Below are 18,199 nucleotides of genomic sequence, written 5' to 3' on the forward strand. Positions count from 1 at the left end.
AGGAAGAGAGACAAGCTACAGAATGTGAAAAAATATCTTCATTGACCACATATTTTATTATAAGAATTCAAAAAATTAAATACCAAAGAACAAACAACCTTTATCTAGGTACTTTAAAGATAAAATACAAATAGCTGAGGAACATTTCTAAAAAATATTTTACATACTTAGTAAATGGAAATTAAAACTACTTTGAAGTTTCTCATCTCATCCTAGGTAAAATGGCTAATCTCAAAAGACAATAAATGACACTGATGGTGAATTGAAATCTGGTGTAGTTACAATGAAAATCCATGTGGAGTTTCCTGGATAAGCTAGAAATAGAGCTACTACATGGACCAGCTCTGCCACTCTGGAGATTTACCCAAAGGACTTTTGATAGTGCTTCTATTGCTGCAACAAAACACAATGACAAAAAGCAAATTGGGGAGGAAAGGATTTATTTGGCTTGTACTTCCTCATTATAGTCCACCATTGAAGAAAGTCAGGATAGGAAATGAAACAGGGCAAGATCCTGAAGGCAGGAACTGATGCAAAGGCACAGAGGAATGCTTTTTATTGTCTTGCTCCCCCCTGGATTGCTTAGACTACTTTTTTTTACAGAACCCAGTTCCACCAGTCCAGGGAATGACATTACCCATCATTGTCTGTGCTGTCCCTATTGATCCATTCCCAAAACCAACATGAGTTTACATGTCCAGTTTCAGGGTGATGATGCCTTCTGATCTCTGCCAGCTCAGGTGGTGCACATTTATCAGTTCAGTTCCGGAGAGCTCATTCCTTCTGAGCTGTGTCAGTCCAGACAGTATATATATATGGATATATATATATCCTTAAGCACAAGTAATAGATACAAAAGGAAGTAGATATAAAAGTATTTTTTGAATAGAACAAGGAGGAAAGGAGGAGATGAAGAGTTCAAGAGATACTTCGCAACCTGCTATTTCGTCCTTTTTGGGACTCATCAGTACAGTGTAGCTGCTCTACAAAGATTTTAAATACCTTGATTTTAGGAGCCAATAGTACACACACTACTGAGAGATTAAGTCTTGAATGCCTGAGGAGTGTAACTCCCCTTTGATGTGAAATAAATCCAAGCAAACCATTAAACAATATGGCATTTGTTTTTAAGACGTACTTAGAAGAGAATAATTGGAAACAGAAACATTGAAAACTAAAATAGAGAAACAATTTGACAATGTCCTTAATGTTTTAAATTGGAAAGTATGAAGTAAATCTTAGTGTTAAATACTTTTTTAATTCTTCAGCATGTTGGAACGACTTTTGAAAAGAATATTTAGTGTGTGTCCCCAAATTACAGGATGGTCAAATGGATTCTCATCTTCCTTATCATTAGTATTCTCATACTTTCAGATCCCACGTGTGAATCTGTGACCCTCCTGTTTCAATCCTTAAGTACCTGGAGTTACAGGTGTAATTAATTATAGGTCCCAATCAAAAATACCCATTCTGCTTGCCTAAGTAACTGAATTGGATTTGGGAGTACATGCTTTTACTTTTCGGAAAACACAAGTAATTTTCTAAAAAAACCAGCCCTTCTGCTTTTCATCTCTTCTTTTCCTTTTTTTTCCCCTGAAACAGGATGCTTAAGTGTAGTTTTGGTTGTCCTAGAACTTACTTTGTAGACCAAGCTGGCTTCAAACTCACAGAGATTCACCTGCTTATCGCTCCTGAGTGCTGGGATTAAAGACTTTTGACACTATTCCCTGCTGCTTTTCTTTCCTTCTTCTTTTTTATTTTTATTTATTTTTATTTTTTTAGATTTTTGGTTTTGGTTTATGACACAGAATTTCTCTGGGCAACAGCCCTATCACTCTTAGAACAGCTCTATAGACCAGGCTGGTCTCAAACTCAGAGATCCACCTGCCTCTGCCTCCTGAGTGCTGGGGTTAAAGGCGGGTATCATCACTGTCCAACTGTTTTTGAATTATTAAAGTCCAAGGGCAATTGCAATAAATTTAAAAGGAGGGATATCTGAACAAAAACGTCATTTCATAAAAGTAGGGTTCACTAACATTAACTGTACTTTTGGCTTAAGGTATGAGTGCTAACAAGTATTTCAATCTGATCTATGTTCTTCTAAACCCCTGGTTGTGCAGTTCTCCAATATGTTTCTCATTTGGATGTAAAGAAATATTCTCAATTCTTTTTTTTTAGATGGACATGCTTGTCTATGCTTATGTGAAGATTTCAATCTTGGCTGAATGTTTGATCCTGTAGGGTACATACCACCTCTTGCCAAATACTTGCTGTCCCAGGAGCGCTCTGAGACCTATTGTCATCAGGGAGGCTGCAAGATGCCTGGATGCTCTTGTGACCCAGTTGGCAGTCAATTTTTTTTTATAACACTGTTGGCAAACAGGGGATAGAGCAGCAACTGTAGATATTAGGTTGCAAAGCATCTCTTGACAAAGACTAGAAAGAGGCAAAAGGAACTTGGCATTCGAGGATATAGCTGTTGGGCATGCTACAGATCCATCTCCTGTCTGCATAGATCCTGGCACTGCTGATCCCGTTGTTGTTCAGGTAGGCATAGTCTTCCACTCCTCGGATGGGAACCCTGAAAATAAACCCAAAACAGTAAATCTGCAGAGCCCAGAACTGCATTCGCTCCTCAGTGAAATCTTGTCTGTCTCTAGTACTTATTTGTAATATGATCAAAGGCAGAGTCCAAGAGAATCATCGGCCCTAGTTTTGTACCTACTGTCTTTTTCATTATGAGGATTTGATTTGAACACAGTACCTTTGACATTCATCCATGTTGAACCAACCCTTCAATTTGTGTACAAAGAATCTAACTAGTGCTTGCTACCCAGTTCAAATGATCTACAGCCATAGGTGGCCTCTCTGAGGATGATTTCCAATTCTGTTTTGAAGCATTTCACATAAGGGAAAAACCACTTCTTAGTAAATTTCTAAATGGACTTTAATAATGGACAAGACTGGGTCTATAATGGCTCCATTCAAAGCATCTATGCTCACATTCAAAAATTGTCTTGGGTGCTCTCTAGTTAGATTTTAGAGGAGGTTTTCAAGGATGTGAAATCTCTGCTTCTGTGAACAGGTGCAGCCAGACACATGGTGACTGATGGGTCTCGGGCTTGCCCTTCTGCAGTGGCTTCCTGGAGTCTCAGGGCTCTCATTGCCCATCTAATGTTATTTCTACATTTCACACAGGACATTTATCAACAACAAAGAAATTTAAATTAGTGATGGAGCAGACAATAGTTACGTGCCATCATCATGCTAAAGATCTTGAGGAAAATCACACTAAGCAAAGGTTTTAGAAATGATGGCCAATATACCTCCAAGGCAGTACAGCTGGATTCACAAAACACAGACATTCCTCTCTAATAGACCCAACTCACACACTTCATAACAAATGATCACAGTAGAAGGAAAATGGTTTGAAAACATACAAGCTGTTATACTCTGTGTGATCTATCCACCTCCAAGTGTGCTTTGGTGACTCTCTGTGCAGGCCGATCCAGTAGTCAAAGGTCCCTTTGTATCTCCTCAGGAAATTCTGTCATAAAACATGGAAAGCAAATATATGTGTCTCTCTGTTTCAGATGACCACTGAGTGTCCCAACCCCACAGCTTTCTCTTTAGATAACAGGAGAGTATAAGTGAGGGACACAGCCTTTGGAGCCATAATAGCCCTCAGTTCTCAGTGGATCCAGTTTACAGTCATAATTCTTAAGTACCTCATTTGAATTAAAATGCCAAGTGTAACGACATATTCTTCATGGATGGGTGAGTTCCTGGTTAAGCCTGCCCTTGCAGTTATTAACAGTTGTCACCTTCAGGATGCAGCACTTGCTAGCTTAGAGAAAAATGCTCATCACCAGCAGGTATATTAGTAAAGTGGCATATCCGACCTTCCAGGTTGACTATGAGCACTACCTGAGAAAATGTTTCACGAATGTCTGAGGACTCCAATCAGGAATATTATCACCAGTAAATGGCACACAATGTGTTCCCCATGTCTCCATCTGTAAGGGGTGATCCTTCCTCAAGCTTCATCTTTAACCAGTCTATCTCAAGGAAAGACATATTCAATAGAACAAACAAATCAATTCCGATCCTTTCTTACCAGTTCCTCCATGTTGTCAAATTGAGATAGCTGAGCCTTTTGTTTCATGCAGATTTCCTTACTGAATGTCCAGTTGCTTGTGTCTTCAGAAAAATAAAAACATTTACTCCCAAAACCAATCCAGTCTCTTGGACAAACAGCATAGGTATTTTTGACTGAGACCTGTTCTGGCTTTTCTCCTAAAATTTAGACAATAAAATGAGTTATAACAAGAATTGACATAACGTACTGAGCTCAGATGTGAGGTGTGATTTTGACTATAGTCTTCCTAACTGATCTGTAGGGGTCTTCTCCTTAGGATAATGGTCCTTTAGATAAAGGCATCCCATCTCAGGCCTGTACCCCAATCTCTCTCAGGTGCTCACTGACAATAGGGGCCCAGAAACTGAGTTCCTATAATATTATCATTTTTTGTGCTTTATGATTGTTCACTACAATTGGGCTGCTAGAGCAACAAGCACCCTGTATGGACACCTACTTTGACAGTCAGCCTGATAATTTAGATAACAATGAGGACTATTGGGAAGGCAGTATATACAGTGTGGACCTGTTACATTAAGGGACTACTCAGATGTTGGAATACATGCTGACTCATTAGAGGTCACAGTCTGCCATAGGCTAGCAGCTTTCTCTCTAGGCTTGACCATAAGGAACTTCCTCCTTCCCCAACAAAGCTTCCTGCTCTCTGTCTAGCCTCATCTAGAGGATGTCCCCGGGCCTGGAGGACTGATGTTATCTGGAAGCTGTCTCTGAACCAGATACCTGTTTTAATACCAGATGCTTGATTCATCCTTAGCTTGCCCTTGATACAGAGCCCTGCTAAGAAGACTTATCCTAAAAAGTCTATTCTAAAGGACCTTACTGCCACAAACCAAATCTACAGTTTATCCCCAGGCTTCTTAATCATATATATTTCTTATACTTTGGAATAAACTTTAGATGATCCACTTAAGTCTGTCTCCCAGAGGCTTCTCTTCATCAGTTGTCATGGACTATACAAAAGCTTTCTGTCACCTCTTCTTAATTTTTCCCCTCTCAACTTGGTGGCCAACCAGTCAAGAGGGAAAGAGTATCCCCCGCCAGTTGGCAACAGTACAAGTCTTTTATTACACTATTCTGAACAGTGTAGTTCTAAAATTCTGTAAATTGATCACTTGGAAACCTTTCATTGAATACTATCAAAATATAGTTGAGCATGGAAACTAACACCATGGGTAAGAGGGGAAGGTGCTGTATCATCCTGGACATAGTTCTCTTCTCTGTCCTCACAGTTCCTTGAGCTTCCTTCTTTGGGTATTGCTCCCCTTGTTTTCTATTTTGAATAATTCCCCATGGTAGACATATGTCTCTTGCATCTGTTGAGAGGTTGCTCAATGGCATTTTTTCACAAGCCTGGCCTCCTGTGAACACCACAGCCTGTACTGATCATTGATTGCACCTTTCTGCTAAAACCTAAGCTCCCAGAGAACAGGAATTTCCAGTGTGTTGTCTCTCCTGCCCTTCAAACAGTGCCTGGCTCACAGTGCTCAGAAAGTGTAACTGACAGTGTGGATGTGGACAGAATGCTGCCGGATCTGGAGAATGTCACTCACCCGACAATGACAGAGCAACAGAAAGTGCAATCACAGCTACAGTGAGGACGATAATCACTGCATAGCAGCCGTAAAGCCAGGCAGGAGACATGGGGGAGACAATTCTGAGACATTTTCCTTGGAGCTTTTTATCTGAAAAATAAAAGAATATCAATCTCAAGAATCTTTCATGGAAAAAGCTGTATTTACTCAGAATCATCTGTTGATTTGGCTTGTACTCCTTCTCTGCAAACACCCTTCACAGAATGTCCTGATCTGGAAATGATGTCTATGGTTCACAGAAAAGTTGAAGAAAGAAAAGCAGAAGTGTCACCATGAAGTCCTCCAGTTATTGAACTAAAAGCCAATAAACGGATTAGAAACAGAAAGAGTGGAGATCAGGATGAAAAAGGAACAACTACAACAGGAAAAAAATCCACCTGTGGAGTTAGTTTCTTAAGAATAGACTGGTTAGGACTGAGGGAAACATTGTGGGGGGTTGGAGGTGGCAGGATTAAGCAAGAGGCTGGAGATATAGACAACTGAGAAATTAGAAACTGTTGTTGCTCTTATAGAGGACCCAAGTTTGGCTCCTGCCTTACACATGGGACAGCTAATGACTGTCTGTATAACTCCCCTTCTAGTCAATGAGATAAATATATGGGTACACTTCTGCAGTTCTTGTGCTAGAGATGCAGAAGTTGGAGAGCCATGGGTACGAGACCAGCCTTGGCTATAAAGAAGGTTTGAGGCCAACCTGGATCAGTTTCAAAAACCTAGTAAGTAAATAATTTAGCAAACACATCCATAAATATAACAAAGCACATTAGAACCTAGTGAGTAAATAAATTAGTAAACACACTTAAATATAATAGAACACATTGACATAATTAATGGTTGAAATACGGGAACATTTTAAGAAGTTTTCAATATTGTGTGAAATAAATTAATATTAGCACAAAATAACAAAAGCTCTCAGCAGCTAGTAGTTGAAGGAATTCTTTCCAACACATTTATGGATATAGGACATTTCAAAGAAATAAGCAAGGTCTGTCATTCTTATTAACTTTAGTTTTTATTTTATGCATATGGTTGATTTGCCTGCATATATGTCTGTGTTGCAGAATATTTGTGCACTGCGAAGATGTGTCTCTGCCAAGGCACTTTCTGATTGGTTTAATAAAGAGTCGAAAGGTCAATAACTATGTAGGAGAGATAGGTGGGATTTCCTTGGAGAGAAAGGAAGAGGCAGAAAAATCGAGATGTCAATGAGATACTGAAAGTGTTGAACATACAGAATAAAAGCAAGGTAAAAAAAAAACTACAATGCAAAACATAGGCTAATAGAAATGGGTAAATTTAAGTTCTAAGATCAAGTTCAAAAGAAGCCTAAACTAAGGCCAAACTTTCATAACTAATAAGAAGTTTCTATGTCATCATTTGGGAGGTGGAGGGACAAAGAAAGACTCCTTTTGTGTCTGGGCATGATGTGCATGCCTGATCCAAAAGGAAACCAGAAAAGGGTACTGAATTCCTTGGAAATGGAGTTACAAATAGTTGTGTTGGCCATGAAAGTACAAGAGACTAAATCTGGGTTCTCTGCAAAAGAAGCCAGTACTTTTAACCATGTTTAGCCATCCAGCACAAGATAACCTTCAAATTGTATGAAAATACAAAAGAATTAGTCTAGCTGAGCAACTTAGAAAAATAAAGAGGTCAAATTTGCAGAAATGACACCACCTAATCATAGAGGGGCAGAAACAAAGATTTAAGTATGTTTTGGCTTCTGCCTACCCTCTGAGGCAATCTGCATCACATACTAAAACTCATTTCTCCTACCTTCTATAAAATGTTACCCAAGTATGAAGCCTAGGACCATGAAACTATTTGAGGAACAGAGTGAAAAAAAAGTCTTTTGTGACCTAATGGTGAATAAAAGTGTCTCAGGTATAATACCAAAATCCCAATCCACATTATAGAAAATGGAACACTTGGATTTTGGCCTAATTTTAAAAATCCCTCTTTTCTGAGTCTTTCAAAGGGAATTCAAAAAACAATATTTGCAGGACATAGATCAAAAAGGAGTTGTATCCTGAGAGTTGTGAGAACTTAATGTTTTAGTTTTAAGAGATGGAGAGAGAGAGAGAGAGAGAGAGAGAGAGAGAGAGAGAGAGAGAGAGAATAAAAATGGACCAAATACTTGAATACTGGCCAACAAAGTTCATGTATTAAATACGTTCAGCATGAACAGGTTTGAGAAAAGACAACTGGAAACAGATCATCAGTTTATATAAATGAGAATACACTTACTATAAGTCCAGGCCCTGCTAGCCCCATGTTCCCCCAAGAGAAATAAAAACCCATATTTCCACTAAAAAATAAAATCTACATATAAATATTAATAGTAACTCTCGAGAATCTTAGAAAAAATATAAAATACTTTTTAAAAGTCACATCTGGAATCAAGCCAAATATTCTCTAGCTTTTACAATATAAATCAATATTACTGAGCACTGTGGATGGGGCATTTTAAAGGAAAACTTGGAACATATGCTTGTGCCTGACCATCTCTCTTACTGTGCCCAAGTGTTCCTTAGGCTTAGATCCTCCACAGCTCTAGAGTAGTGAGCTCTGAGCCAGTTGTCCCGCAGCCAATCTTGAGAATCTTATAACAAAGCTGTGTGGGGTTTATTTATGTCTCTCCAAACATCACTAAATTGTTTCTGCTTTACCTAATCTAATCTACCAGTGTTCCTGTTGGCTTTTCTTATCCTTTTCCAAAATAAAAGCTAATGTATTTCAAGCTGCTTTCAAAGTTCTAAATTCAGAACTATTTGTGGATCAGTGGTGCTTGGAACATAACTCTGAGGTCAACTGTTTATACTTGACACACAAGTAACAGATGTGGATGACTACCAGTCTGTAGTATCCATGGGAACAGCAAATGTCTGGAAAAACAAATATCAGGAAAGAGTGTCTGGGAAGAATCTGCAATGTGCCTCAGAGGAATTTGAGTGGAGTTATAAATCTTTATTTTGCTGTGATGGAGACGTGAGCATATGTCTGACATGAGAATACATCTCCAAGTCTTAAGAGGACTGATATTTAAATTAACAAGAAAGACAATGCTTAGGATTAGAGGATTGTAAGAATTATATAATGTCCTTTGGATTTTGACTACATACAAAACTCTCAACATTCATATTTTGTTGTTCATATTAGATAAAAATTCTATCTATGTGTTGCTTTAATTGGTTAATGAATAAACCTATTTTGGCCAGAGGCATTACAGACTAGAGCTAGGAGGGAAAATTAAACTGAGTGCTGGGAGAAAGAAGGTGGAGTTTCAAGCCTCATGTAGACCCCTGTTGCAGGAGACAGATGAAACAGAATCTTGCTAGTAAACCACAGTCATGTGGCGATATATAGATTAATAGAAATGGGTTAGTTTAAGATGTAAGAGCTAGCCAATAAGAAACTAGAGTTAGTAGTGCAAGCAGTAATTTAAATAATAAAGTTTCTGCATGATTATTTCAGAGTCTGGACATCCAGGAAACGAAGAAGTGGCCTCCACAAACAAACAAAAAAAAAAGTCTTTAGAAACCCAGTTATCATTATTTCTATTTTTTTCTTTCTACTAAGGTGATACTCAAAGTGTCCTTTAATCTCCCCCAATAAAGACCCATTTTTTCACTGGTCTTCTGAAGGTCAGTTCATCTGTAAGTCATTCTTCATATTTTCTTCTCTTCTATTTTTTTAACATTTGAAACCAAGGCATTTATTATTGGGAATTGCAAGTTTATACAAAAATAAAGAAAAACATGTTAAATTCTCATGTGCTCACTACCAACACTGGTCTGCGTGTGAGAATCTGATTTTCATCAGTTTTCTATTCCTCTTGTCGCCCCATCCCCAATATTACTTCTGTAAAAATATATCAGATTTCTAGACACCTTCAAACTTGAAATGTCTACACTTACCTATGATTGTGGAGTTTAGAATTGTACTTAAAATCTCTCCCAAATTCTGAATTAATAGTCCATACTCATAGCCATTCCATCTAACTGTCAAGCAGTGTTATGCCCTCTGTGCTTGATTAATTTTACTCAGCATGTCACTCAGGTCTATGCATGATGTCACAAAAGATGTCATCTCATCTTCTCTTTTGTATATGTCACAATTTTCCCCATTTATTCACTGATAGATGAAGATAGGTTCCATGGGCTGGTTATTATGAGCAATGTCACAATACATACATGGGAATTAATGTCTCTTACAGGTCTTGGGAGAGTAAAGAGGAAAAGGGGCAATATTTGGTACAAAAAGGTATCAGCTCTGGCATCAAAGGCACAGTAGGATAGAGTTCACAATAATGTATAGTGTCCCTAAAAATAGCTGAGGGAGTTTCTAATGTAGTCACCTTAAGGAAACAATAAAAGTGTGTGGTAAGTGTAAAATGTCAATTAAAAAAAAAAAGGAAGACACAAAAGAAAAAAAAAACAAACTGTAAAGTTTGGGATTGTGTTAAAGAGCAATAACTGATATGTCTTCTAGTAGAGATTTCAAGCATCTAATCACCCAGGTTCCGATAGGATTTCACACCAGACATTTCATATACATTATCAACAGCAAGATTTACTGATAGTTGTTCATATTTACAGTTGAATAAAATTTAATACTGTCTGTTTCATCTTGGTACATAAATGGTGTAACTTCTTCCTTTTACTGGGTTCAAACAGGATTTCACACCAGACATTTCATATATGATATCAACAGCAAGATTTACTGGTCATCCTCTACTTACAGTGGTATAAAATGATACCACCTGTTTCATTTTGATACATAAATGGCAATTTTTCTGTTCACCTTTCTCATATATACATGATCTCCTTCTAAAACCTAACGCATTCCGTAACACAGTTGTAGCATAACTTTTGTGTCTTATTAGGAAATAATATTAGAAATGATCTCTCAAAAAACAAAGAAATGAAACATTGCTGATCTGGTTTTTAGTTTATTTTTTAAAAAGTGGCAGGAATCTTTAATCCCAGCAATCAGGAGGCAGAGGCAGGTAGTCAGATACCTGCATTTGAGACTAGCCATGTCTATAAGAGCGGTGGTGGCGCATGCCTTTAATCCCAGCACTTGGGAGGCAGAGGCAGTCGGATCTTTGTGAGTTCGAGACCAGCCTGGTCTATAAGAGCTAGTTCCAGGACAGGCTCCAAAACCACAGAGAAACCCTGTCTCAAAAAACCAAAAAAAAAAAAAAAAAAAAACAAAAAAAACAAAAAACAGTACAGCCAAGGCTACACAGGGAAATGTTAGGAATATTTCTTAGATGAGCCTCTCCGCGGAAGCAAATAAGTCCAATCAGACCAAATAGAAAACGCCCATGTTTAATGCAGTGCTCCCAAGTGGCACCAAGAAAGTGAGGGGAGAGAGAGAAGTGGAGACCACATGTACAGTCTCTAGGGAGCAGTTTAAGTAACCTGAGGGCGTGGTCTTGACCTCCCCCTGGGAGGAGTTACCATTTGGCAGCCCTTGCGACACTCCCTGGGGAGGGGTAATTCTTGGCGGGCTTTCTCAGAGATGGAGTTTGGACTAAGGCAACTTCAGGGGATGGAGCTTGAAATGGAGTTTCTGCCCAGTATTTCAAAGATGGGTGCCAGGGGCTAGGATGAGGCCCTCGATTATAATTTTCCAGATTCTTTGTATAAAGGGGTGTTAGGGAGCTAGGAAGCTTTTGACCTAACAGGAAACCCTTTCTTGAAAAACTAAACAAAACACAATAAAACAAAAAGCCTGCTTCACTCACAGAACCAGCTATAGTTTCAAATGAGAGACAAGAGACAAGTTACAAGTTGCAGAATGCCTCCAGTTACACAACATTCACCCTTTGGACAGAAGCTCCACATTCGTAACAGGTGTTCTCCTATTGGGTAAGTACTTGTTTTCAAAAGTCAACCCGCTGGGGCAAAGGGAACAGGAGTCAGTTGGAATAAAGTATGAGATTGTCTCAAAGAATTAGTCAATCAGCAGCAGACAGAAGCAGCAGCAACAGCAGTAGCAGGAAAAGCAACAACAAAATAATAATAATAATAATAATAATGGTGCTAATAATAATGTTTCAGTTAGGAGAATACTCAGTTTAAGTGGTAAGTGTTAATATTTTGTCATTACTTTTATATTTTGGTAAATATCAGTCTTGTTTGGATGAAGAAAGTATGGAATATATACATATTAGAGTACTACTCAGCAGTAAAAAACAATGACTTCCTGAATTTTGCTTGCAAACGGACGGAAATAGAAAACACTATCCTGAGTGAGGTAAGCCAGACCCAAAAAGAGGAACATGGGATATACTCACTCATATTTGGTTTCTAGCCATAAATAAAGGACATTGAGCCTAGAATTCGTGATCCTGGAGGAGCTAAATAAGAAGGTGAACCCAAAGAAAAACATATAGGCATCCTCCTGAACAGTAACATTCATCAGGCGATGAAAGGAGACAGATACAAAGACTCACATTGGAGCAGCAGACTGAAATCTCAAGGTCCAAATCAGAAGCAGGAGAGAGAGCACGAGCAAGGAACTCAGGACCGCGAGGGGTGCACCCACACACTGAGACAATGGGGATGTTCTTTCGGGAACTCACCAAGGCCAGCTGCCCTGGGTCTGAAAAAGCATGGGATAAAACCGGACTCGCTGAACATAGCAAACAATGAGGACTACTGAGAACTCAAGAACAATGGCAATGGGTTTCTGATCCTACTGCAGGTACTGGCTTTGTGGGAGCCTAGGCAGTTTGGATGCTCACCTTACTAGACCGGGATGGAGGTGGATGGTCTTTGGACTTTCCACAGGGCAGGGAACCCTGATTGCTCTTAGGGCTGACGAGGGAGGGGGACTTGATTGGGGGAGGGAAATGAGAGGTGGTGGTGGGGAGGAGGCAGAAATCTTTAATAAATAAATAAATAAATAAAAATAAATAAATAAATTAAAAAAATCCAATATCTTTTCCTAAATGAAAAAAATTAAGGTGAAGGGACGGGGATGAAGAAAAAAGAAGATAAAAGAGTGAAATATAATGAAGCATAGACATTTTCAAAACGCAATAAACACAAATTCGCTTTCTTTCTGAATACTAAAGTAGAAAACCCATTTTATTCCCTAGTATAATTTACTAGAAGCTCAAAATGCAGAGGATTTGTTCCTAGGTGGGGTCAGCCTGGACCCCATGTCTCCAGTCTCTTCCTTCCATCCTTTTCCATCACAATGGATCTGCAAAGCAAAAGCCCCAGCTTTCCAGGCACCTCCTGTCACTGTGCACAGTGCAAAGCTGTTGTTTGAATTTGTCTTTGCTGTGGGAAAAAGAAAAGGAAAAAAAAAAAGAAAAAAGAAAAAAAAGCCTTCACTAAGGCTTTTGTATAGCAATTCACTGTTCATTTCTCTTGTGTGAGAACTATTTAAGTGTTAAATATTATATACTCCAATAGAATAACTAATGTAAAAACCTCTTAGTTAACTAAACTCCTGTCTGCATTCTCTGGTTCTGCAGAAACCCACTGTGGCAGGCTCACAGTCCTGAGGTTCAGCTCCTCTGCCCTCTGCTTCTATTCCTGTCCCTGACAAGCAGCTCTCTGCTCTTGTAGTTCCATTCGAATATGCATTAAATACATACCGTTCTCACCTTCCTGCAGTCTGTCTGTGGTTCTGAACATGCCCAGAAAAGCCTCTGCAGGCTCTGCAGCACTCATCTCAGAGCTGACAAGCTGAGTTTCAGCTACAAGAAACTGAAAACGTTGAGAGGGAAGAAATGCCGTTTATGCTTCGGGGCGGTTCCACTCCCGTCCACTCAATCGTCAGCACACTTCTTCCTGCCTGACTCTCACACAAAGAGCAGGGATCCTCTGGAGTGGTGAACCCCATCATTCTACAACTCAGAAGATTGAAGAAATCACTTAAGAAGCAGGCACCAGAGCCAGGTCAGAGGATTCTGTGTGCTAAAAAGATCCAGAGACTGAATGTCTGTGAGACAAGAGTCAGAATGGAGAGAGCTGGAGACACACTGTCCACAGTCAATGTACACATTTCTCTCCTCTCCGAAAATAAGAGATCATTTATTGTGGAGCCAATTATGAGTCATTCAGGCTGTCTCAAATGACAGTTTCAAATATGGGAATGTTTAATTGGTGGTGTGGGGACAGAAAGACACATCCCCCTGCCACCTTCACCAGTCCAAGAAATGCCTCTAGATCAGTGGTTCTCAACCTTCTCAATGGTGTCCCCCATTAAAACAGCTCATCATACTGTGGTGAGACCCAATGATAAATTTATTTTATTACTACTGTAGTATTGCTATTGCTCTGAATCAGAATGTAAATATTGCTATGCAGGATATCTGATATGTGACCCCTGTGATATGGACGTTCCATCCCCTCCTGCCGAAGATGTCACAGCCTACAAGTTGAGACTCTTTTCTCTAGATTTTTAGGGACCTTTGACTCAGGCCTGATGTAGAAGGGTCTTCATCTATCTGTTGTTTCATTGGTTGATTAATAAAGAAAACTGCTTGGCCTGATTGGTCAGAACATAGGTAGGTGGGGAAAACAGAACAGAATGCTGGGAGGAAGTGAGGCAATCGCCATGCCTCTCCTCTCTGGGGCAGACGCGATGAAGCTCCAGCCCAAGATGGACGTACACTAGAATCCTTTCTGATAAGTCACCACTTTGTGGTGCTACACAGATTATTAAAAATGGCTTAGTCCAGATGTGAGAGTTAGCCAAGAAGAGGCTAGATATAATGTGCCAGGCAGTGTTTATATGAATACAGTTTGTGTGTTGTTATTCAGGGGCATAAGCTAGCCAGCGGCCAGGAGCCGGGCGGCAGGAATGCAGCCCTCTGCTCCTTCTACACAGGCCAAACCAAGATTCATAGCTTTGATGCCAAGAAGAATTTCAGGGATAGACAGTTTATGAAACAGAGTTGGAGTTTTTCTAAAATTATTTGTGTTGGTTTAATTATATGTGTGTGGGTATGCCTTTCTGTAAGTCTGTGTCTGTGAGTACAGCTGCCTGAAGAGGTCAGAAGCGCATGTCAGATTGTTCCAAAGCTGGAATCACAGGCTTGAAAAGTTTAGATTTATAATGTAGGTGCTCCAGAAATATAGCAAAGGAATATCATCATCCTAAAAAATAAAAATAAAAAACCAAACAACAAATTTGCAATGTTGTCATCATTTAGAAACATATGCCAAGGAAAACTGTAAACATCTCAGAAAAATTTTAAAATACTAGAATAAAATATTTGCATGATGTGAACAGTAGTATATGACTCTGACCCCAGAACTGGGGAGGCTGTGACAGGTGAATCTCTACGAGTCCTAGGCTAGCCTGGTCTACAGAGTGTGCTTCTGGCCAGCCAAGACTAAGTTAAAAAATACTCCAAACTTAGGAACTGGAGAGATGACTCAATGGTTAACAGCACTGGCTGCTCTTAGAGAGGACCCAAGTTCAATTCTCAGCACCCAACTCACAACTCTTTTTAACTCCAGTTCCAGGGGATCTGAAACCCTCACACCAATGCACATAAAAGAAATCAGTTAAAATAAATGTTTTAAAAAGTACTACAAATTTGATATATTAATTATATAAAATATGCCAGTAAAATGTAATCAATATAGCAATATAACATTATATATAAACATATTATGTATACTATAAAATATGAGATAATAGATATGTAGTCAGAGGGGCTTTGGATTCAGGTATTTGGGGTACTCAACTGTCAATGTAGCTGGAGATGAGTGTCACCCAGATTTTCTTATGTCCAGGTATGCTGCAGGATATTTGTTTATACTACATGAAAATATGTCTATGTTTTGCCTCACCTGCCTAAGACACCAAATTGATTTAATAGAAATCTAAATGGCCAATAGCTAGGCAGGAGAGGATAGGCAGGGTTTCTGGGGAGAGAGTGGAACTCTGGGAGTAAGAAAGGAGGAGATACCAGTGAGACACAGAGGGAATTGGACATACAGAATGGACAAGAGGTAAAAAGACACATTGCAGAATGAAGACTAATAGAAATGGGATAAGTTATAAGAGCTAGTTGGGAAGAAGCCTAAGCTAAAGGCTAAACTCTCATAATTAGTAATGTCTCCATGTCATTTTTGGGAGATGGCAGTCCCCCAGAAAAAGTTTGACAAGAAAGTCTTGTTATACGAGTAATTATTTCCTCACAAATCAGCACAAGTTTGAGGTACAAAAGTAGAATATATGAGTATATCTCTTGAGGTTTTGTAGCGTAGGAGGTAGCTAAATGTAACCCAACACCAATTTTTTTTTCTGTCCAAGTTGAAGGCAATCTTTCATTAGTGTCTTTCTTAACTAATGAAGTCTCTTGGTTTTGGACCTCATTCATTTCTTCCTCATCCTCTTGACCTAAGGCAATGCCTGGCAGCTTAGAAAAAAGTCATGGAAGGCTTTTAATCTAGCTAGTAGCACACCCTGTCTTCCACAAACCCACACAAAATCTTCAAATCCTGATCCCTTTCCCTGTCATACTCTGTATAGCCTCTTCTGATTCTCTTCTTTCTCTCTCCCCGTCCATTCTCTCTCAATTCCGTTTCTCCCTCTCCCTCTCTACACCTCTTTCTGCTTCTCTCCCTTTCTCCCTTCCCCTTCCACTCTCATCCCTGTGCTCTCAGTTCCCCCTCTCTTTCTATCTCTGGGTCATAAAATCCTGCTGGAATAGGACAGGAGTCCATGGCAGTCATGGTGGCGCCATCTGAAGACTGACTTTTAATTTACTGATTAACTTTGTGTTTCGTTTCTCTTTAGAGCTCTGTCTTGAAGTGAAACTGTTAACACAAGAGACCTTACTAAGCCCCAAGGACTTTCAACCCTCCCCTAGCTGGAGGCCTCTTCCTCTAACCCCATGATTCTCAGCCAGAGATAATAAATCATAAGTGTAGCCTGACCCAGTGATAAGGACAGTAAAGGCTGGCACAGAAATGAGGACAAAGTGAACTCTTGCCCAATGATAAGGACCTACAGTTTTCTTCTTATCCCAGGTCTGCAGCAGTTCTTGGAGTTGTGGAGCCCGAGAGAGGCATAGGCAGAGTCAGACTCCTAGTCTGGGCTGGGGAGACATAGCACTGGAAGCCCAGGGTCGGTTAGGCAGTGAGGCCTCAGTGTGTAACAAAGTAAGGGTGAACACACGTACGTGTCCATGATTCCAGACCCATAGAAGGCACACTGCCAAGAGGAGGCAGGCTCAGGTTCATAATAGAGTCAATATTTATTTCTACACTGGGCATGTGTGCTTCTCACTTACTCACTGTAGGGTGTTGACCTTAGGAAAATGGATCCGGGAAAGAACAGCAAATGCAAAAGTCTCTGTACTTTCCACTGAGTTTTCCTGTGATGCTGGAACTACTCTTGAAGTCTGCTCCCTTACCCCACCCCTCAAAAAAAGAAGGAAGACAGAGAGCTTTGTGTGACATTGTAATTGCTAGAATTGTAGACCGCCAGGTAGGTCAGAGATTGTATACTTGACCAGGAGTTTTCCCTGAAGGGCCTTTACTATCACTGTAATGGTTTCAGAAGTAACTGCAGTTTGGTTGCCCTGATTCTCAGGAGCTATAGGAAAGCAGTGATGGAAAAAACCCAACTTTCTTCCTTAAAAAATGTATTTTACTGAATAATAAATAATTATATCCCCTAGCCATATTCACCTATTGGAAACATGGAAGAGTTACCTATCAGCCAATAAAAACCAGTTTACTTACAACTGAAGGGGGGCACATCCATACCACAGCATATGTGAGAGGTCATGTGGTCCCAGGAGCCAGTTCTGTCTGATTCCTTGTGTTATACTTTCTGTCTTGCTTACAGATTTGGAAGAAATCTGCCTACTCTTTATTTAATATTAAAAATAGAGTAGTGAGCATGTTATGATTTCAGCCACAATAAGGCTGACACTTCCGGGTTCTAGGTCCATGCATGTGCTGACAAGCCATCAGGAAGAACTGCCTATTGGTCCCGGACATGTTAAAGGGCTCACTTGACCCACGCACATGCCTGGTTGCATCATCCACTTATGACTCTGCTAAGCCCTTGTGCGTACGCGGAAGAAGAAAACTATTTTTAAAATTTATGGCTAATCACTCTGCTTTTAACAGAAGAGGTCCTAAAATAACAATAACAACAACAACAAACCTTAAGAACAAATATAAGGGGCTGGAGAGATGGCTCAGCAGTTAAGAGAACTGCCTTCTCTTTCAAAGGTCCTGATTTCAATACCCAACAATCACACAATGGCTCACAATCATCTGTAATGACGTCTGGTGCCCTCTTCTGGCCTGCAGGCAGAACACTGTATACATAATAAATAAATAAATATTTAAAAAAAAAAAGAAAAAGAAAAAAAAAGAACAAATATAAGAGTAAATTTATTACAGCCCAACTCACCAGGGGATAGGAAATACATTCTCTATTCAGCTCACCT

General features: G+C 39.6%; 1 protein-coding gene across 2 annotated transcripts; it reads right to left on the reverse strand.

The window, feature by feature from the left end:
- Positions 1-37: 37 nt before the first annotated feature.
- Positions 38-13,529, reverse strand: LOC130873106 (C-type lectin domain family 2 member D11-like). 2 transcript variants are annotated; one of them, XM_057767666.1, is made up of 5 exons: positions 13,379-13,529; positions 5,710-5,841; positions 4,118-4,296; positions 3,441-3,547; positions 38-2,581 (listed from the first exon to the last, which is right to left on the reverse strand). In XM_057767666.1, the coding sequence occupies exons 1-5, from the start codon at positions 13,443-13,445 to the stop codon at positions 2,437-2,439; spliced, it is 630 nt and encodes a 209-aa protein (XP_057623649.1). In that variant the 5' UTR covers positions 13,446-13,529; the 3' UTR covers positions 38-2,436. The 2 variants fall into 2 exon arrangements, with proteins under 2 accessions (XP_057623649.1, XP_057623640.1); XM_057767657.1 differs by having other exon boundaries at positions 13,370-13,527.
- Positions 13,530-18,199: the final 4,670 nt, after the last annotated feature.

Source organism: Chionomys nivalis, chromosome 1 (genome assembly GCF_950005125.1).
Source record: "Chionomys nivalis chromosome 1, mChiNiv1.1, whole genome shotgun sequence".
NCBI classification, from domain to species: domain Eukaryota; kingdom Metazoa; phylum Chordata; class Mammalia; order Rodentia; family Cricetidae; genus Chionomys; species Chionomys nivalis.

What these genes read in the sequence shown, in the direction of transcription:
- LOC130873106 (XM_057767657.1), bottom strand. Translation starts at nt 13,445, where the DNA reads ATGAGTGCTGCAGAGCCTGCAGAGGCTTTTCTGGGCATGTTCAGAACC. An exon ending in TGTTGCTCTGTCATTGTCGG is followed by an intron (nt 4,297 to 5,709) that starts GTGAGTGACATT and finishes TCTAAATTTTAG; the next exon opens with GAGAAAAGCCAGAACAGGTC. An exon ending in TTGACAACATGGAGGAACTG is followed by an intron (nt 3,548 to 4,117) that starts GTAAGAAAGGAT and finishes GTTTTATGACAG; the next exon opens with AATTTCCTGAGGAGATACAA.